At 48.1% G+C, this 21,419-nt stretch overlaps 1 protein-coding gene across 2 annotated transcripts in view; it reads left to right on the top strand.

Annotated features, from left to right (window-relative positions):
• Positions 1-12,498: 12,498 nt before the first annotated feature.
• The window catches only part of COX16 (cytochrome c oxidase assembly factor COX16), a 53,548-nt gene continuing 44,627 nt past the window's right edge, over positions 12,499-21,419 (top strand). For both annotated transcript variants that reach the window (XM_073348498.1, XM_073348497.1), the window contains exon 1: positions 12,499-12,780. In XM_073348498.1, coding sequence (XP_073204599.1) covers positions 12,538-12,780 — 243 coding nt within the window. In that variant the 5' untranslated portion in view covers positions 12,499-12,537. The remainder of the gene's footprint in view (positions 12,781-21,419) is intronic.

Genomic DNA, 21,419 nt, shown 5'->3' with positions numbered 1-21,419 from the left:
CCCCAGCTCTGAAATGCTTAAAGATCATAGAAAACAATAGCTCTGCTTTTAGTCTTTGTCAGTTAATTCCGTGAATTTTGTACCACTGCATTGGGACAACACAGTGAAAAGTGCCAGTCCCAGCACCACAGAGGGCCGGGTTGCGGAGGTGCTCCCCTTCCTCACCCCCCACCCCTCCCCAATACTTTTGGTTGGAGTTGTAAGCATTCAAGACCTTTGAAAATCAGGCCTATATTTCTCTTGCATAGCTGGTAACTTCAAGAAGCAATAGCATTTGTGAAGATGTCAGTCCAAGCTAAGCAGCCCTACATCTTCTGCAGTTGAGAAGTGGCGTACATGTGGCATTTATGGTAAGTGACTTGATGACCTTTTTAATTTTCAAGATTTTAGCCTGCTAAAAAAGAACAGCATCACTGATACTAGAGATGGAAATACCTCATAGGCAATCCAGCTTAGGGCAGCATTGTTCCCTACAGTATACTGTCCAGGGCTTTGTCTGATTTAAAAGACCCAAGCTATATGACTTCCATCATTTCCCATAGGACACGATTCCATCTGTCTCATTGTCAGGAAGGTTTTTTTGGTATTTAGCCTAAGTTTTTTCCTTTTCTTAATTTCATCCCATCACATCTAATTATTCCCCTTAATATCCCCTTAAACAATTCTTCTTCTCCCTCACCTTTAGTGTTTGTACCCTTCAGATCAGTTCAATCATCTCATTAGATGGATTGGTTTCTTGGAGGATTTGGTCACTGAATGGAAACACCATTAAGGGGTTGTACACACTACCATGTATGTTCATATAATTTATGTCACTCGAAGTGTGAATAAACCACCCTCCTGAGCAACGTAAGTTACACCGACAGAAGCGCCAGTGTGGACAGCGCTGTGTCAATGGGAGAGCTGCTCCCACTGACATAGCTACTGCCTCTTGTGGAGGTGGTTTTATTATGCCCATGGGAGAGCTCTCTCCCTTCAGCATAGAGCATCTTCACCAGATGTGCTACAGTTTGTTTTTCATTATATATTTGATCATCATGCATAGTTTGTTTATGCTTCTGGCCTGTCTAACATGGAAGAGCAAACAGGGCCCTAATAAAAGGGGAATCAACACTGAAGTGCAGAACTGTTTCTACAGTTTCATGTTGCCTCAATGAATCGGGATCCTTCTTACAACTATTATTTGTATAGTACCATTGATGTGTATGGTACTTAGTGGGCCAAATTCAGTTCTGGCATAGCTGCTCCCATGTGCTCCTTTAACAGTGTTGAATTTGGTCAAAAATCTTTGCCCTGTGGCATTAACAATCTAAGTCATGAACCTTAGCAGTCATTGGGAACTGCACCACGAGTTCCTTAGGAATAGGACTGGGCCGTGAGGGCTTAATCCTGCAACCCATAGCTTGTCACCTGCTTGGGGCAGGGGAATGTGACTTTTATCTGTCTAGGCCCTGGTCTACACTAGGACTTTAGGTCGAATTTAGCAGCGTTAAATCGATTTAAACCTGCACCCGTCCACACAGTGAAGCCCTTTAATTCGACTTAAAGGGCTCTTAAAATCGATTTCCTTACTCCACCCCTGACAAGTGGATTAGCGCTTAAATCGACGTTCCCAGCTCGAATTTGGGGTACTGTGGACACAATTCGATAGTATTGGCCTCCGGGAGCTATCCCAGAGTGCTCCATTCTGACCGCTCTGGACAGCACTCTCAACTCAGATGCACTGGCCAGGTAGACAGGAAAAGAACCGCGAACTTTTGAATCTCATTTCCTGTTTGGCCAGCGTGGCAAGCTGCAGGTGACCATGCAGAGCTCATCAGCACAGGTGACCATGATGGAGTCCCAGAATCGCAAAAGAGCTCCAGCATGGACCGAACGGGAGGTACGGGATCTGATCGCTGTTTGGGGAGAGGAATCCGTGCTATCAGAACTCCGTTCCAGTTTTCGAAATGCCAAAACCTTTGTGAAAATCTCCCAGGGCATGAAGGACAGAGGCCGTAACAGGGACCCGAAGCAGTGCCGCGTGAAACTGAAGGAGCTGAGGCAAGCCTACCAGAAAACCAGAGAGGCGAACAGCCGCTCTGGGTCAGAGCCCCAAACATGCCGCTTCTATGATGAGCTGCATGCCATTTTAGGGGGTTCAGCCACCACTACCCCAGCCGTGTTGTTTGACTCCTTCAATGGAGATGGAGGCAATACGGAAGCAGGTTTTGGGGACGAAGAAGATGAGGAGGAGGAGGTTGTAGATGGCTCACAGCAAGCAAGCGGAGAAACCGGTTTTCCCGACAGCCAGGAACTGTTTCTCACCCTAGACCTGGAGCCAGTACCCCCCGAACCCACCCAAGGCTGCCTCCTGGACCCAGCAGGCGGAGAAGGGACCTCTGGTGAGTGTACCTTTTAAAATGCTATACATGGTTTAAAAGCAAGCATGTGAAAGGATTACTTTGCCCTGGCATTTGCGGTTCTCCTACATGTAGTCCTAAAGCCTTTGCAAAAGGTTTCTGGGGAGGGCAGCCTTATTTCGTCCTTCATGGTAGGACACTTTTATCACTCCAGGCCAGTAACACATACTCGGGAATCACTGTAGAACAAAGCATTGCAGTGTATGTTTGCTGGCATTCAACCAAAATCCGTTCTTTCTCTCTCTGTGTTATCCTCAGGAGAGTGAGATATAATTCATGGTCACCTGGTTGAAATAGGGTGCTTTTCTTCAGGGACACATTCCTGCTGGGCTGTTTGCCTGTGGCTGAACAGAAATGTTCCCTGCTGTTAGCCACGGGGAGGGGGGAGGGTTGAGGGGGTAGTCACGCGGTGGGAGGAGGCAAAATGCGACCTTGTAACGAAAGCACATGTGCTATGTATGTAATGTTAACAGCAAGGTTTACCCTGAAAGAGTGTAGCCACTGTTTTATAAAATGTGTGTTTTTAAATACCGCTGTCCCTTTTTTTTTCTCCACCAGCTGGATGTGTTTCAATGATCACAGGATCTTCTCCTTCCCAGAGGCTAGTGAAGCTTAGAAAGAAAAAAAAACGCACTCGAGATGAAATGTTCTCCGAGCTAATGCTGTCCTCCCACACTGACAGAGCACAGACGAATGCGTGGAGGCAAATAATGTCAGAGTGCAGGAAAGCACAAAATGACCGGGAGGAGAGGTGGAGGGCTGAAGAGAGTAAGTGGCGGGCAGAAGACAGGGCTGAAGCTCAAATGTCGCGGCAGCGTGATGAGAGAAGGCAGGATTCAATGCTGAGGCTGCTGCAGGACCAAACCAGAATGCTCCAGTGTATGGTTGAGCTGCAGCAAAGGCAGCTGGAGCACAGACTGCCACTGCTGCCCCTCTGTAACCAACCGCCCTCCTCCCCAAGTTCCATAGCCTCCACACCCAGATGCCCAAGAACGCGGTGGGGGGGCCTCCGGCCAACCAGCGACTCCACAACAGAGGATTGCCCAAAAAAAAGAAGGCTGTCATTCAATAAATTTTAAAGTTGTAAACTTTTAAAGTGCTGTGCTTAATGTGCTGTGTGGCATTTTCCTTCCCTCCTCCACCACCCCTCCTGGGATACCTTGGTAGTCATCCCCCTATTTGTGTGATGAATGAATAACGAATGCATGACTGTGAAGCAGCAATGACTTTATTGCCTCTGCAAGCGGTGATTAAAGGGAGGAGGGGAGGGTGGTTAGCTTACAGGGAAGTAGAGTGAACCAAGGGGCGGGGGGTTTCATCAGGGAGAAACAAACAGAACTTTCACACTGTAGCCTGGCCAGTCATGAAACTGGTTTTCAAAGCTTCTCTGATGCGTGCCGCGCCCTCCTGAGCTCTTCTAACCGCCCTGGTGTCTGGCTGCGCGTAACCAGCAGCCAGGCGATTTGCCTCAATCTCCCACCCCGCCATAAACGTCTCCCCCTTACTCTCACAGATATTGTGGAGCACACAGCAAGCAGTAATAACAGTGGGAATATTGGTTTCGCTGAGGTCTAAGCGAGTCAGTAAACTGCGCCAGCGCGCCTTTAAACGTCCAAATGCACATTCTACCACCATTCTGCACTTGCTCAGCCTGTAGTTGAACAGCTCCTGACCACTGTCCAGGCTGCCTGTGTACGGCTTCATGAGCCATGGCATTAAGGGGTAGGCTGGGTCCCCAAGGATACATATAGGCATTTCAACATCCCCAACAGTTATTTTCTGGTCTGGGAAGAAAGTCCCTTCCTGCAGCTTTTGAAACAGACCAGAGTTCCTGAAGATGCGAGCGTCATGCACCTTTCCCGGCCATCCCACGTTGATGTTGGTGAAACGTCCCTTGTGATCCACCAGAGCTTGCAGCACTATCGAAAAGTACCCCTTGCGGTTTATGTACTCGCCGGCTTGGTGCTCTGGTGCCAAGATAGGGATATGGGTTCCGTCTATAGCCCCACCACAGTTAGGGAATCCCATTGCAGCAAAGCCATCCACTATGACCTGCACATTTCCCAGGGTCACTACCCTTGATATCAGCAGATCTTTGATTGCGTGAGCTACTTGCATCACAGCAGCCCCCACAGTAGATTTGCCCACTCCAAATTGATTCCCAACTGACTGGTAGCTGTCTGGCGTTGCAAGCTTCCACAGGGCTATCGCCACTCGCTTCTCAACTGTGAGGGCTGCTCTCATCCTGGTATTCATGCGCTTCAGGGCAGGGGAAAGCAAGTCACAAAGTTCCATGAAAGTGCCCTTACGCATGCGAAAGTTTCGCAGCCACTGGGAATCGTCCCAGACCTGCAACACTATGCGGTCCCACCAGTCTGTGCTTGTTTCCCGAGCCCAGAATCGGCGTTCCACAGCATGAACCTGCCCCATTAGCACCATGATGCATGCATTGGCAGGGCCCATGCTTTCAGAGAAATCTGTGTCCATGTCCTGATCACTCACGGGACCGCGCTGACGTCGCCTCCTCGCCCGGTATCGCGTTGCCATGTTCTGGTGCTGCATATACTGCTGGATAATGCGTGTGGTGGTTGATGTGCTCCTAATTGCCAAAATGAGCTCAGCGGCCTCCATGCTTGCCTTGGTATGGCGTCTCCGCACAGAAAGAAGGCGCGGAACGATTGTCTGCCGTTGCTCTGACGGAGGGAGGGGCGACTGACGACACGGCTTACAGGGTTGGCTTCAGGGAGCTAAAATCAACAAAGGGTGTGCCTGTACATCAAGGAGCATTTCAGGCAGGACTGCACGGAGGGTTCCAATAAGAAATGGTGCACCTAAGTTATCGTTCTTATTGGAACAAGGAGGTTAGCCTGGCCTCTGATTGATACATGGCTAGATTAACCTCGCTGCGCCTTCTCTGTGACTGACTGCAGTGTGATCTAGATAGGGGAGGAGGAAAATGAGTCCAAAACAAATCTGGTCTATGTCTTGTTCTGACCCACTCCATCGATCCTTTACATCTTTGGCTGGCAGCAGACAAAAAAGGCGCGAAATGATTGTCTGCCCTTGCTTTCACGGGGGGAGGGAGGGTGGGAACGGGGTCCTGACGACATGTACCCAGAACCACCTGCGACAATGTTTTTTGCCGCATCAGGCATTGGGATATCAACCCAGAATTCCAATGGGCAGCGGAGACTGCGGGAACTGTGGGATAGCTACCCACAGTGCAACGCTCCAGAAGTCGACGCTTGCCTCGGTACTGTGGAAGCGCTCCGCCGAGTTAATGCACTTAATGCACTTAGAGCATTTTCTGTGGGGACACACACACTCGAATATATAAAACCGATTTCAAAAAAACCGACTTCTATAAATTCGACCTAATTTCGTAGTGTAGACATACCCTAGAAAGCACCATTCTCACCTACGTTGCTGTAAAAATACTACTGGTATAAACAGTGACAGACTGCCAGGAGAATTGAAAGTCCTCAACACCTCTGAAAATCAGGCCAATTAGTTAGGAGCGTAAACATGGACTGAGATGCCTGACTTTAGATAGCTCTACGTTTGAAAATGTTGGCCTAAGTCAGTGGTCACACAAGTGGGAATAGAATTCCAGAGTCTTGACTCCAAGCCTGGGGGGTGGTCTCAGTGATTACAATAGATCTGTCCATCTCTTCCTGCTAGGATTCCACTCAATAGTACTCCCTTCTTCACTCTGTATTTAGTCAGGTCTCCAGGCTGTCAGGGACCCTTCATATGGGACATTAAATTCCTTGAACTATCTGCTTGAAATTTAGATTAGCAGCTTAGTAGATTTTTAAGTTTCAGTGGGGGTTGACGCATCATCTCCCTTGCTGCCATGACCTGATGTAGAACTTCAAAGACAGCTGTTCCTTTTGAGCGCACCTCATCCCTTCAGTGCCCCCCCCATGCAGCAGCTTCTCTGCTTGCACCTTCTGGTGGCAACCTCTCCCCTTCAGCAGCTTCTTCCCTATGCCATTTTACCGTCCCTCCCTTCTTCTTGCCAACTGTGCTCATGTCTGCCACGTGTGGCTAGAGCTGGCCCTGTGTTTGAAGCACTTAGCAATTATTTGTAATTAATTCATTATATGATGCAGGGAACCAGTGATCTAGGTTTGCTGTGATGCTGTCCAGATGTTCAGGCTGTGCAGGTCTCATTTGATTACTAATTACAAACTCCCACTCTGTCCTTTTTCAAATCCATGGGTGTATACTGAACCCCTTTGCTGTGGTAGAATGCACAACACAATCATGTTCCTGGGCAATGCTGAGATTTTGTCAACACCTTATGGTGATACAACTCAATGGATGGCAGCACCTGAGACATTGTACACCAACTGCCTGGTGCTGTGTGGCAGCACACAAGTGGTACTCGTAGAAATTCATTGTGGTTCTTAATCTAAACTAAACTGCACACTCGTGCCATGATAACAGCTTTGTTTTTGTAGAGCCTACAGAAAGTTACATACCTGTTGTTTTATTACTCATGGCTGTGCTGATTCACGTGGCAAAAATGAAAAACTCTGGTGGCAGCTGAAGCCTGAGGACTGCATTAGTCAATGAGCTTTAATAGACAGTTAAACATTATGGGAGAAATTCTGCCCTCAGAGGCAAGAATGATCCGCCTATGAAAGCCAGCTGGGGCTGCACATGCACAGTTTAAAGCAATGTTTGGCCAATTGACAACACACCTGTAACTTGTCCTTATCTGGTTGAAGACAGTTCTGTTTTGAACATCAAATGACGGCCAAATAGTGTTGATTTCAGGTATAAATAGTGCAGGCAGGTGCTGTACATGTTTCTCCTCCCTGGGTCTCCTAATGCACATCAATCCTGACCTGGAATGCCCTCTGCTATTCCAGTCCTGTTCTCTCTCGCAGCTCTGCCAGTGCACCGCCTTCCTCCTGCACTACAGCACCTCCTAATCCCATCGTGTCACCCTCTTCTAGCTTTATCAGGGCGGCTCAGTCCTCTGTTGGCCCAGTTTGGTGTGATTTACAGTCTGAATCAAAGTGTGATTCATGGGACAATGAATCCACCAGCACAGAGAGCTGGGAGGAAGGAGGACTGGCCAATCCTGTTGTACAGTTGGGGGAGGGAGGGGTCTTATCTGCATTGCAAAACAAACAAACAAAAAGCCCCAAACAACCAACTGTGCTGATTTGGTTACAGAAAGGCACCCCTGTGCCAGACCGACAGGGGTGCGGAGACACATTGTTAGCTGTTACAACCACTGAGATTTAACCCCCTGGTGTCCAGATACAACCCACATTTAAAAGCTGACCATGCCAGTAAGTGGCTACAAACTTAATTAAAGATTTGTGTGGACAGGGACTTATTTACTCTCTGGTACCCCCTTGCCACAGCTGGCAGAAACTTTCTGCAGCTTTCTGAGGAGACAATGTGAAGCAACGGCACTAATGTTTGACACCATCTAGTGGTGAAACAGGAAGTATACTAGTACAATCAACAGGTTAATTTGCCCAATTCCTAAAGTCCCAAATTTAGCTACTGGAGGATAGGTCCACCAATGGCTATTAACCAAGATGTCAGGGATGCAACACCATGCTCACGGTGTACCTAAACCTTTGCCTGCCAGAAACTGGGACTGTATGCCAGGGGATGGATCACTCGATAATTGCCCTGTTCTGTTCTTTCTGTTTGAAGCATCTGGTACTGGCCACTGTTGGAAGACAGGCTTTTGGGTTAGGTGGGCCATTGGGCTGACCCAGTATGTCCATTCTTATGTTCAGATGTGAATAGACTGCACTGATGTTTGATGCCATCTTGTGGAGAAACAGGAAGTATACTAGTACAATAAACGGTCTAATTTGCTCTGTTCCTAAGATCCCAAATTTAGCTACTGAAATGCTCCATTGCAGTGGAGTGAACCAGGCACATCCACTCTTGTGAGTCCTAAGCTACATGAAATGTTCAGATGTAGTGGTGTTATCCAAGAATACATTCCCTCATGGCTCCCACCCTGAGCTACCTGAGTGCCCATCCTAGAGAGCAGTGATAGGGTCTAGGAGGCCTAGAGTCGTGGAGGTAAGACAGTGAATTCTTTGCTAGCTTGAGGCACACAGGCTTTTCAGACTGTGTACATAAAAAGCTATTGGAATCACCCATATCCATTAACTGAAATGAAAACACGTCAACAAAATAGCATCAGTATTGAAAAGCAAAGCAGAATTTACAAACTCTATTTAGTTGTAATAGGGCGATACCTGTAACAAAGGTAAGGGCTGTTTTAAAATATTTTTAACATGCTAATGCCCCTTTAGTATGTTAGTATCTTCTTGAACACCATCAGTGCAATTAGCATGGTACAGAGCAGAGGAGAAATGTTCCTTGGCTCCCAAGATGGTAATAAAGTTAGAAGGAAAGCAAACAAAACACTCAAAGCTCTGCATGACCCTATGCTGGAGCTGGATGCAGGACAGCACCACGTTCTTTTGTAGTTGTTATGAGTGAATCCCATCACTGGAGTTGCTGGGAAGTTAGGTCTGTAATGATTCACAGGGGAGCCTGCTCCTGTGCTGGTGAAGGTGCAGCATGAACCCAAGAGACAATGGGGCAGCTTCACGCACCCTCGGAAGTTTGCTGAAGTTCATCCTCTGTGCACCCAGCTTCTCCATCAGGGCATTTCCACTAATGTGACTGAACTGGGCCTGCAGGGGGCCCTGCTCCACAGTCTGCTCCCCAGCATAACAATTTGCTGATTTGCTGTTACTGATCATGCAAATATCTGCTGTAGCATCCTCAGTTGGGAAGACAGTGTGCTCCATGCTGTTCACGGGAAGCAAATCGGAAGCGAGAAATGGGCAGAATCTGTGTGTAGGGAAAACCTGGATACACAGGAGGGTCAAGCAGTTAGAGGTAGGGAAGAAGAGGTGCAAAATCAGGGATGGGTAGCGTGATGGGGTGTCTGCCCCACCCTGGCATGCAATGGTTTTGTAGAGCCCTAAAGAGCCTGCACAGGAAGTAGCCAATAAGAGAGGGGCTGTGAGAAGCAGCCAATCAGGGCCCAGCAGGCCCATATAAAAAAGAGACACAGGCAATGCAAGGCTAGTTTCTCCCTGGAGCTTAAGGAGGGAGGACTAGGTGTCTTGCAGATAGAGAGAAGCTAGTGCCCTGGACAGAGCTATGCTGGGCAGGAACGGGGAGTAGAGGGAGCTCTTGGCTGGTTGCTAGGACTGGTATCCTGATGTGAGGGTGAAGAAGGTGCTGGGACCACAAGGAAGTGGCCCAGGAAAATGTATTGAGGAGTTGAAGAGGATGCAGTATGTTACTGCCATCTATAGAGTCCCTGGGCTGGGAGCCAGAGTAGTGGGCAGGCCTGGGTCCATCTCACCTGCCGCTGGGGAAGTGGCTGAATAGTTGACTGCAGGGCCCCCAGAAGGTGGGGAGCACAGATTGTGACATGGCTGGAGGGCTTTCATAAAGAGAATGCTGAGGTCCTTGGAGTGATGTAGGTTTGAGAGCAGACATGATGGCACGTGAGACACCATTGGGAGAAGATGTACTGACTTGCAGTACTAATCCCTGAGACAGCCATCAGGAGGCACCAGTGTGGTGAGTGGAGCCCCCATCACAGGTAGGGTTGCCCATTTTGGTTGGCCATATTCCTGGAGGTTTCATCACATGACATAATCTTCAATTAAAGATCATCATAGGACTGGAAGGGACAGTGAGAGGTCATCTAGTTCAGTTCCCTGCACTCATGGAAGACTAAGTATTATCTAGACCATCCCTGACAAGTGATTGTCTAACCTGCTCTTAACAACCTCCAATAGTGGAGATTCCACAACCTCTCTAGGCAATTTATTCCAGTGTTTAACCACCCTGACAGTTAGAAAGTTTTCCTAAGGTCCAACCTAAACTGCTCTTGCTGCAATTTAAGCCCATTGCTTCTTGTCCTATCCTCAGATGTTAAGGAGAACAATTTTCCTCCCTCCTCCTTGTAACAAACGTTTATGTACTTTAAAACTATCATGTCTCCCCTTGGTCTTCTCTTCTCCTGACTAAACAAACCCAATTTTTTCAATCTTTTTTCATAGGTCATGTTTTCTAGACCTTTAATTACAGGTTTCAGAGTAGCAGCCGTGTTAGTCTGTATCCACAAAAAGAAAAGGAGTACTTGTGGCACCTTAGAGACTAACAAATTTATTTGACCATAAACTTTCGTGAGCTACAGCTCACTTCATCGGATGCATCATCAGACCTTTAATTGTTACTCTTCTCTGGACTTTCTCCAATTTGTCCACATCTTTCCTGAAATGTGGCACCCAGAACTGGACACAATACTCCAGTTGAGGCCTAATCAATGCAGAATAGAGCAGAAGAATTACTTCTTGTGTCTCCTGCTAGTATATCCCAGAATATTTGCTCTTTTTGCAACAGTGATATGTTGACTGATATTTAGCTTGTGATCCACAATGACTACCAGATCCCTTTCCACAGTAATCCTTCCTAGGCAGTCATTTCCCATTTGGATGTGTGCAACTGATTGTTCTTTTCTAAGTGGAGTACTTTGCATTTGTCCTTATTGAATTTCACCCTATTTATTTCAGACCATTTCTCCAGTTTGTCCACATCATTTTGAATTTTAATCCTATCCTCCAAAGCTCTTACAACCCCTCCTAGGTTGGTATTATCTGCAAATTTTGTAAATGTACTCTTGATTCCATTATCTAAATCATTGACAATATTGAATAGAACTGGACCCAGAACCGATCCCTGTGGGACCCCCTTGTTATGCCCTTTCAACTTGACTGTGAACCACTGATAACTACTCTCTGGGAATAGTTTTCCAACCAGCTATGCACCCATCTCGTGGATGGGGGAAAGCGGTACACGTGGAAAGCTTTTGTAATTTACATTTTTACATTCTATTTTTTTTTCATTTTATGACACAAGTTTATTCTTCAGGCTCATATGCATACCAAGGCTGACTGATTTCCTGAGTTGATGTCAAAACTTCTTCAGTTTCTTTTGATCCGCCAATGGGGATCGCCTTTGTCACTGTTATTTTGCTTCTCTATGCTATACCCTAATGCTTTTTCATATCATCACTTGTGTGTAGAACTTGGTTCCCAAATTCTCTCTGATGGACAAAAGGACCTAGATGGTTTTGAGAATCCCACTATAACATGCAGTGCCATTTTGGACTTCCAGTAACATATGGTTCCCCTCCCACACACACACACACACACACACTTTTTAATTTAAAATGTATTAAAAATTCTTATTTCTGTAAGAAATCCTGCAGACACTGAAACACATGCTATTCTTCTGTTATTTCATTTGCTGCATACATACATGTCCATTTTTCTACTGAATTGTTTAAATTTCTAATTGCAGATTTAATTTTATAATCTTTTATGTTTGCTGCCTGTTTTGTTCTGATACATTTCAGTGATGTTCTTCATGCTGACATTTACTTTTTGCCAAAATCAAAGACATTTTTACATGAATTATTCTGTTACTCCTTTGCATTGGTTGGGCAGGGGCATAATGTTGACCTCACCTAGTTTACCCTGTGGTGAAACTAAAGTGCCTTGTCTCCCCATTGTTTTTAATGGAATAGCTAATGGGTGCTAGCTACCCCACAGTTAAAAACACACCTTGTTAGCAGTGAGGTCATAGACTATAACGGTGACTCAGGTGTTACGTGCACTATTACTGTTCATGTCATGACAACTCTGATACTGGGGTAATACTGCTCCTTTGCTATCAGAGGTATGCGCCTCCCTAGGGCTGAGGCCTCCAAGTCGTGTAGGTGACAGGGCGAACCAACTTGAGCATTTTAAATGAAAGGAATTAATAGTCTTCCCCCCGCTTCAATTACCCTTACTCCCTCCCCTTTTCTGAATAAGGGCTTGTCTACATGGACACATTAAAGTTCATGCTCCACAATCCCCCCTTTCACCTGCCACCTCCGCCCACCCCTGGAGAGCGGCGGGGCCGGCCGAAGTTGCTCACTGCAACAGGGGGAACCTCCCTGCAGAGCCTGCTACCTGCCGCAAATTAGACCGGAAGCAGTTTAATGTTACACCGCCCCCCACGCCGCCTCCTCTCCGAGCAGGGCTGCTCCGCAACGGGTGCCGAGGGCCGGATGCAGGTCATGCTGTGGCTGCGCCTGCGCTGTGCGTGGCCCCTCCCTGTAGCGGGGCGGAACCAAGGTGCTCAGGGCGCGGTGTCTGCGGGGTGCTGGTTTTGGAGAGGACCGCGTCTCCAGAAGTGCTGGTGGAGGCGGGGCCTGATGCAGGAGGCGGCGGCGCGGGGCCTGCGGCGGGGTTTGGAGAGGCTGCGACCCCTCGCGAAGAATAAGACGTTGCGGTACGGGGTCCCCATGATGGTGAGTAGCGGGGGGTGGGGCCCGTGGCGCTGTCCCGGGCCGGCCGGCACTGCGTGCTGAGGCGAGCCGGGGGGCGCAGGCGCGGGGACGCGCTGTGCGCGAGGCTGCCCGCGACCCCACTGCTGGGAGGTTCCGCCCGCCGGTTCTGAGGAGCCGCCCCCCCGGCCCAGGCCGCGTCTGGGTGGGGGCGTTACGGGTTCGGTTCCCGGCCCCGCCGCTCCGGTCTCGGGGGTGGGGGAGCCTGGCTGAGGGCGACGTTGCCGCGCTCGGGGCCTCGCTCCCGACTGGTGCCCGGCTCAGGGGGCGCGGTCTTCGGGCACCTCACCTCCGCCCGAGGGCGTTTCACGCCGAGCCCTACTGCGAGCAGACCGGTGGCGGGGAGCGCGGGGTCCCCTTGTCCGCTTGCCAGTGCTCGGTGCGGAGCCGGGTCGCTGCTGGCGGGGCCCTGCTTCCCCGGGCCGCGCGGCAGCTGCCGGCTCCCGCTGCTGAGAGCGGGCTGGGTCGTGGCATGCTCCTGCTCGGCCAGCGGACACGGGGAGACGTTAACCGGCGTGGGCAAACCCCGACTTTTTTGTAAAAGCCTGTCAGAGCGCGCTCTTCAAAGACTGCGCTGTGGGATACTTGGTTTGTTTAAATCAGGCGTTTAGAAGATGGTGTTGCTGGTGTTCGTTCGTTCATTTACAACCTTACCTACACCTACAAGAAATAGGTTGACCTAGCTGCATCGCTCAGGGCTGTTAGGCACATAGGCCAGCCCACCCCCCAATATAGACGCTGCTAGGTTTATGAAAGACCTAGTTACCACCCCTCAGAGGCTATGTCTACTCTACGAAATTAAGTCGATCTTATAGAAGTTGATTTTTAGACATCATTGTGTTTGTCCACACTAAGCACATTAAGTCAGCAGAGTGGGTCCACAAAACCGTGTCTAGCTCAGCTCACTGCTGCTGTTGTGAGCATTGCAAACACCTCGCGCGCTATCCCGCAGTATGCGGTCACGATAGTGATGGGGACATGGACACAGACTTTTCTCAAAGCAGGGGCCCTGACAATTTGGACATCATGGTGGTAATGGGGCAGGTTCATGTCTTGGAACGCCAATTCTGGGCTTGGGAAACTAGCACAGACTGGTGGGACCGCTTAGTGTTGCAGGTCTGGGATGATTCCCTGTGGCTGCAAAACTTTCGCATTTGTAAGGGCACTTTCATGGAACTTTTACTTGCTTTCCCCTGCCCTAAACCACGAGAATACCAAGATGAGAGCAGCCCTCACAGTTGAGAAGCGAGTGGTGATAGTCCTTTGGAAGCTTGCATCATCAGACAGCTATTGGTTAGACGGGAATCAGTCAGTTTGGAGTGGGTAAATCTACTGTGGGGGCTGCTGTGATGCAAGTGATACACAATCACTGAGCTGCTGCTATCAAGGGTAGTGACTCTGGGAAACATGCAGGTCATAGTGGATGGCTTTCTGCAATGGGGTTACCTAACTGTGGTGGGGCCATAGACGGAACCCATATCCCTATCTTGGGACCGGAGCACCCTGGCAGCCAGTACATAAACCACAAGGGGTACTTTTAGTGGTGTTGCAAGCACTGGTGGATCACAAGGGACGTTTCACCAACATCAACGTGGGATGGCCGGGAAAGGTGCATGATGCTTGCATCTTCAGGAACTCTGGTCTGTTTCAAAAGCTGCAGGAAGGAACTTACTTCCCACACCAGAAAATTACCTTTGGGGATGTTGAAATGCCTATAGTTATCCTTGGGAACCCAGCCTACCCCTTAATGCCATGGCTCATGAAGCCATACACAGGCAGCCTGGACAGTAGTAAGGAGCAGTTCAACTATAGGCTGAGCAAGTGCAGAATGGTGGTAGAATGTGTATTTGGTCATTTAAAAGCTCACTGGTGCAGTTTACTGACTAGGTTAGCCCGCAGTGAAACCAATATTCCCATTGTTATTGCTTCTTGCTGTATGCTTCACAATATCTGAGAGAGTAAGGGGGAGACGTTTATGGCAGGGTGGGAGGTTGAGGCAAATCGCCTGGCAGCCGATTACGCACAGCCAGACACCAGGGCGATTAGAAGAGCACAGCTGGGCGCCCTGCGCATCAGAGAAGCTTTGAAAGCCAGTTTTATGACTGGCCAGGCTATGGTATAACAGTTCTGTTTTTCTCCTTGACGAAAACCTGCCCCCTTGGTTGACTCTACTTCCCTGTAAGCCAACCTACCTCCACCCTTCGATCATTGCTTTCAGAGGCAATAAAGTCGTTATTGTTTCAAAATCATGCATTCTTTATTAATTCATCACACAAATAGGGGGAAAACTCGCAAGGTAGCCCGGGAGGGGTGGGTGAGGAGGGAAGCACTGGGTGGGGTAGTGGATGAGGGGAGGAGGGAAGGACAAGGCCACACTACAGTTCAAAACTTATTGAATGCCAGCCTTCTGTTGCTTGGGCGGTCCTCTGGGGTGGAGTGGCTGCGTGCCCGTAGCCTTCTTGGGTATCTGGGTGAGGAGGATATGGAACTTGGGGGGGAGGGCAGGAGGTTATACAGGGGCTGCAGTGGAGGTCTATGCTCCTTTTGCCTTTTCTGCAGCTCCACCAGATTCCTGAGCATATCGCTTTGCTCCCCCATTAGACTCAGCATTGCATCCTCCCTCCTCTCATCATGTTCCTCCCTCCTCTCATCGCGTTCATTTAACGCTTTTCTGGTCTCTGCCATTGTTTGCCTCCACACATTCTGCTGAGCTCTTTCAGTGCAGGAGGACTGCATGATCTCTGAGTAAATTTCATTGTGAGTGTGGGGTTTTGGTTTTTTTTTTGCCTTCCAATCCACGCTAGCCTTTGGGATGGAGATGATAGGGGGAGCATAGAAACATTTGCAGGTGCGGGAGGGGAAAAAAGGGAGAGTAGCATTTAAAAAGATAAGTTTTAGAGAACAAAGGGAAGACTATTCACGTTACATAGCACGTGTGCTTTTGGTACAAGGTTACATTTTGCCTCTTATATTGAGTGCCTGCCGGTTTGGTGTGAGACATCATACACGCTCGGCTGGGCAACAGAATTTGGCTTGCAGGCAGGCATGGTAAGGCAAAGGGTTTTGGCTTCTTCAACATCCATAATGTGGGAACGGTTTCAAACGGCAGTGCCCTCCTTTTCCATACCAAGCAAAGCCTGTTGGGTTGGCCATTTAAAAGGAGGGGCTGCGGTTTTAGGGTGAATGTGCAGCACAACCCAATCCCCACCCCACCCAATTTTCTGGGATGATCGCTTCACCCCCCCAACCACGTGGCTAGTATCGGGGTAGATCTCTGTCAGCCAAACGTGAACAGCTCAGCATGAACAGGCCTCCCACCACCGGGTGACTAACAGTGGGGATGATTTCTTTTCAGCCAAAGGCAAACAGCCCAGCAGGAACGGGCACCTCTGAATGTCCCCTTAAACAAATTTCCCGTATTTGAACCAGGTGACCGTGAATGATGTCACTCTCCTGACGCTAACACAAAGAGATAAAGAACGGATGTTGCTTGAATGCCACCAAAGCCCGGGCCCATTCGCTGCAATGCTTTGTTCTGCAGTGATTCCAGACTACTTGCTACTGGCTTGGTGTGGTAAGTGTCCTACCATGGAGGACGAAATAAAGCTGACCTCCCCAGAAACCTTCTGTGAAGGCTTTTAGAGTACCTCCAGGAGAGCTTCATGGAGATGTCCCTGGAGGATTTCCACTCCATCCCCAGACATGTTAACAGACTTTTCCAGTAGCTGTACTGGCCGCAAATGTATCTCAAGTCTTCAGGGCAAATTAATCATTAAATTCGTTTGCTTTTAAACCCTGTATTATATTTACAAAGGTACACTCACCAGAGGTGCCTTCTCTGGCTTCATGGTCCAGGAGCCCGCCTTGGGAGGGTTGGGAGAGTATTGGCTCCAGGGTGATGAACAGTTCCTGGCTGCTGGGGAGAAGGGATTCTCCGCTTGCCTGCTGTGCGCTATCCTCAACCTCCTCCTCCTCCTCCTCCTCCTCCTCATCCTTGTCCACAAAATCCTCATCCCTGTTGCGTGAGACTCCCCTCTTGCAAGTGTCCACGGAGGTAATGGGACACTACCATTAGTGGTGGGGTAATGGTAGGGACGCTCCTTAGAATTGCATGCAGCTCATCATAGAAGCGGCATATATGGGGCTCTGACCCAGAGCAACCATTTGCATCCTTTGTTTTTTGGTAGGCTTGCCTCAGCTCCTTAACTTTCATGCCGCACTGCTGAGTGTCCCTGTTGTAGCCTCTGTCCATCATATCCTTGGAGATTTTGGCAAATATATTGCATTTCGTCTTTTGGAATGGAGTTGTGCCTGCACGCATTCTTCTCCCCATGCAGCGATCAGGTCCAGTATCTCCCGTTTGGTCCATGCTGGAGCTCTTTTGCCATTCTGGGACTCCATGGTGACCTGTGCTGATCAGCTCGCCACGCTGGCCAAACAGGAAATGAAATTCAAAAGTTCCCGGGGCTTTTCCTGTCTACCTGGCCAGTGCATCTGAGTTGAGTGCTGTCCAGAGCAGTCATAATGGAGCACTCTTGGATAGCTCCCGGAGGCCAATACCATTGAATTGCGTCCACCCCAAATTTGTACCCAGCGAGGTCGATTTTAGTGCTAATCCCCTCGCCGGGGAGGAGTACAGAAATCAATGTAGAGACAAATTCATTGTGGCTGAAAGGAACCACCTAGAAGCATCTACATAGACATTCTTTGCAAGAACAACGAGGCGTCCTTGTGGCACCTTAGAGACTAACCAGTTTATTTGGGCATAAGCTTTCGTGGGCTAGAACCCACTTCGTCAGATGCATGGAGTGGAAAATACAGGAGCAGGTATAAATACATGAAAAGATGTGAGTTGCCTTACCAGGTGTGAGGTCAGTCTAATGGAGACAATTCAATTGACAACAGGATACCAGGGGAGGAAAAATAACTTTTGAAGTGGTAATAAGAGTGGCCCATTTCAGACAGTTGACCAGAAGGTGTGACTAACAGTAGGGGGAAATTAGTATTGGGGAAATTAGGTTTAGGTTTTGCAATGACCCAACCACTCCCAGTCTTTATTCAGGCCTAATCTGATGGTGTCCAGTTTGCAAATTAATTCCAGTTCTGCAGTTTCACGTTGGAGTCTGTTTTTGAAGTTTTGTTGTTGAAGAATTACCACTTCTAGGTCTGTTATTGAGTGACCAGGGAGATTGAAGTGTTCTCCTACTGGTTGTTGAATGTTATGATTCCTCATGTCAGATTTGTATCCATTTATTCTTTTGCATAGAGACTGTCTGGTTTGGCCAATGTACATGGCAGAGGGGCATTGTTGTCACATGATGGCATATATCACATTGGTAGATGTGCAGGTAAACGAGCCCCTGATGGTGTGGCTGATGTGGTTAGGTCCTGTGATGGTGTCCCTTGAATAAATATGTGGACAGAGTTGGCACCGGGGTTTGTTGCAGGGTTTGGTTCCTGGGTTGGTGTTTTTGTTGTGTGGTGTGTAGTTGCTGGTATCTGCTTCAGGTTGGGGGGCTGTCTGTAAGCGAGGACTGGCCTGTCCCCCAAGGTCTGTGAGAGTGAGGGATTGTCCTTCAGGATAGGTTGTAGATCCTTGTTGATGTGCTGGAGCGGTTTTAGTTGGGGGCTGTAGGTGACAGCTAGTGGCGTTCTGTTACTTTCTTTGTTGGGCCTGTCCTGTAGTAGGTGACTTCTGGGTACCCTTCTGGCTCTGTCAGTCTGTTTCTTCACTTCACCAGGTGGGTGTTGCAGTTGTAAGAACGCTTGATAGAGATTCTGTAGGTGTTTTTCTCTGTCTGAGGGATTGGAGCAAATGCGGTTGTATCTTAGAGCTTGGCTGTAGACAATGGATCGTGTGATGTGGTCTGGATGAAAGCTGGAGGCATGTAGGTAAGTATAGCGGTCAGTAGGTTTCCGGTACAGGATGGTGTTTGGTGCTGTAGTGTCTAGGAAGTGGATCTTTTGTGTGGACTGGTCCACACTGATGTTGATGGTAGGTTGGAAATCGTTGAAATCTTGGTGGAATTCCTCAAGGGCCTCCTTCCCATGGGTCCAGATGATGAAGATGTCATCAGTGTAGCGCAAGTACAGTAGCCATGTAAGGGGACGAGAGCTGAGGAAGCATTGTTCTAAGTCAGCCCTAAAAATGTTGGCATATTGCGGGGCTATGCGGGTAGCCATAGCAGTCCCACTGACTTGAAGGTATAAATTGTCTCCAAATCTGAAATAGTTGTGGGTGAGGACAAAGTCACAAAGTTCAGCCACCAGGTTTGCCATGACATTATCGGGGATACTGTTCCTGACGGCTTGTAGTACATCTTTGTGTGGAATGTTGGTGTAGAGGGCTTCTACATCCATAGCGGCCAGTATGGTGTTTCCTGGAAGATCATCAAAGGATTGTAATTTCCTCAGGAAGTCAGTGGTGTCTCGAAGATAGCTGGGAGTGCTGGTAGCATAGGGCCTGAGAAGGGAGTCTACATAGCCAGATAATCGTGCTGTCACGGTGTCAGTGCCTGAGATGATGGGGTGTCCAGGGTTCCCAGGTTTATGGATTTTGGGTAGCAGGTAGAATACCCCTGCTCAGAGCTCTAGGGGGTCTGTCAATGTAGATTTGTTTCTGTACTTCTTCAGGGAGTTTCTTGAGCGGATGGTGTAGTTTCTTTTGGTAATCCTTAGTGGAGTCAGAGGGTAATGGCCTGTAGAATGTGGTGTCCGAGACTTGTCTCAGAGCCTCTTGTTCATATTCCGACCTATTCATGATGACTACAGCATCTCCTTTGTCAGCCTTTTTTATTATAATGTCAGAGTTGTTTCTGAGGCTGTGGATGGCATTGTGTTCTGCATGGCTGAGGTTATGGGGCAAGTGTTGCTGCTTTTCCACAATTTCAACTCGTGCACGTCAATGGAAGCACTTTATGTAGAAGTCCAGTCTGTTGTTTCGCTCTTCAGGAGGAGTCCACGCAGAATCCTTCTTTTTGTAGTGTTGGTAGGAAGCTTCCTGTGTGTTAGTGTGCTGTTCAGTGGCTTGTTGGAAATATTCCTTGAGTCGGAGACTTTGAAAGTAGGATTCTAGGTGAGTGAAGAATAGGATGGAAAATAATCCTGATATTTTGCCATTATATAGATTGATGGTTTCAGGGCTTGGGAGCTGTGCTCCAGCTCCAGGCAAAAACCTGTAGCTCCCCTGCTCTGGAGCTGCTCTGAGGGCTCCACTCCAAAGCCCTGGATGGTATGCCCTCACCCTGAAAACTTTGTTCAGTTTTGGTCAGCACATCTCAAAAAAGCTAAGATAAAGTAGAAATGGAAGAGGATCAGAGAAAGGCAACAGCAATTCTTAGCCCCACAGCAGGGCTTCTGCCTGAGGAGATACTAAAGTATACAATTTAATCCTTTCTACAGTGGAGACAAAGAGGTGACCTGATAGAGATACAGTATGTAAACAATGATGTAAAGAAGGTAAATCGGGGGCTTCTAATTACCCCCTTTTCCTTAATGCAACAACAAGGGGAAATTTCAAATAAAAGGCAATACATTTAACACTAATAATCATGGCTCTTATCCCTGGGGATGCCTTTTTGTTGGTTGGGGAGTGGGGGTCTCCTACTATATCTCTTTCCTAGCCTTCACCCCTTTAAGTTTTTCTCCCCGTGTAGATACTCCAGCGCACCTCTCTCTTGTTTTCCATGGCTTTCCAAAGCAGGAAGAGAGTGGTGAAGATATGGTCCTTGTTAGTTTCACAGCTGCTCAAGGAGTTCTAAATGGCATCAGTGAAGCTGAACAGAACCTTATTATCTTCACACTTATACTGTTTGGGAAGCTAGGAGCAGCAGCGGCACTGGATCTGTGTGCATAGTCAGGAAGATACCAGCTGTGAACTGTCTTTGCAACCAAAAAGAATAGATGCTTTAATTTCTTCAGAAGTTGTTGGTACATAGCATTGGCCTACTGTAAGGAAAACTTGGAGTGTTGCTTCCTGTGCTATACTTGCTCTGTTGATAAAAAGAGGTCTTCAGTCATGAGGACTGTCAGGCCTTTCATCAGCACTAAATTCACTTAAAAATACATTAAAACTATCTTGAAATGCACCTCATTTGTCTTTCATTTTACAACTTGAAGTTTATCTGCCACTCTTTCTGCAGATCTGAGTGTTAGAGACAGTTGGTTTTATTTATATAATATAATTTTGAATAAAGACGTTTGTATATTTACCCATTTTCAGGGTGAATTTATAATTTTGATCTGCTTTGAGTCAGGTTTTCTTCTTTAGGTGATCTTTAAAGCCTCAAATGATCAGCCTCTGAGAGTAACATGTTCATCAGAGGCCTCAGTCACATTTTCCTAGCAGGAAAGGGTGTTTTCTTTCCAACACCAGCTGGACTGTAGAGTGCAAATTAACAAATCAATGGAATGAACAGGGACAGATCTCTTCTCCCACCCCCCAAGATAAATCAGTGAATCTCATTTTCTTTAATTCTACAAACTTGACATGCGGTGATACCAGTGCCTGGCATAAGGCAACATGTGCCTAGGAAAGTGGTGTAACCTGGCATGAAACCGCTTTTAACAGCTTGAATGCCAGAGGGTGTAGAGTCCTGAAGCAC

The sequence above is a fragment of the Lepidochelys kempii genome, chromosome 6, assembly GCF_965140265.1.
Source record: "Lepidochelys kempii isolate rLepKem1 chromosome 6, rLepKem1.hap2, whole genome shotgun sequence".
Lineage (NCBI taxonomy): Eukaryota > Metazoa > Chordata > Testudines > Cheloniidae > Lepidochelys > Lepidochelys kempii.
The sequence above is the reverse complement of the archived record's forward strand: the minus strand, read 5'-3'. Positions and strand labels throughout refer to the sequence as shown.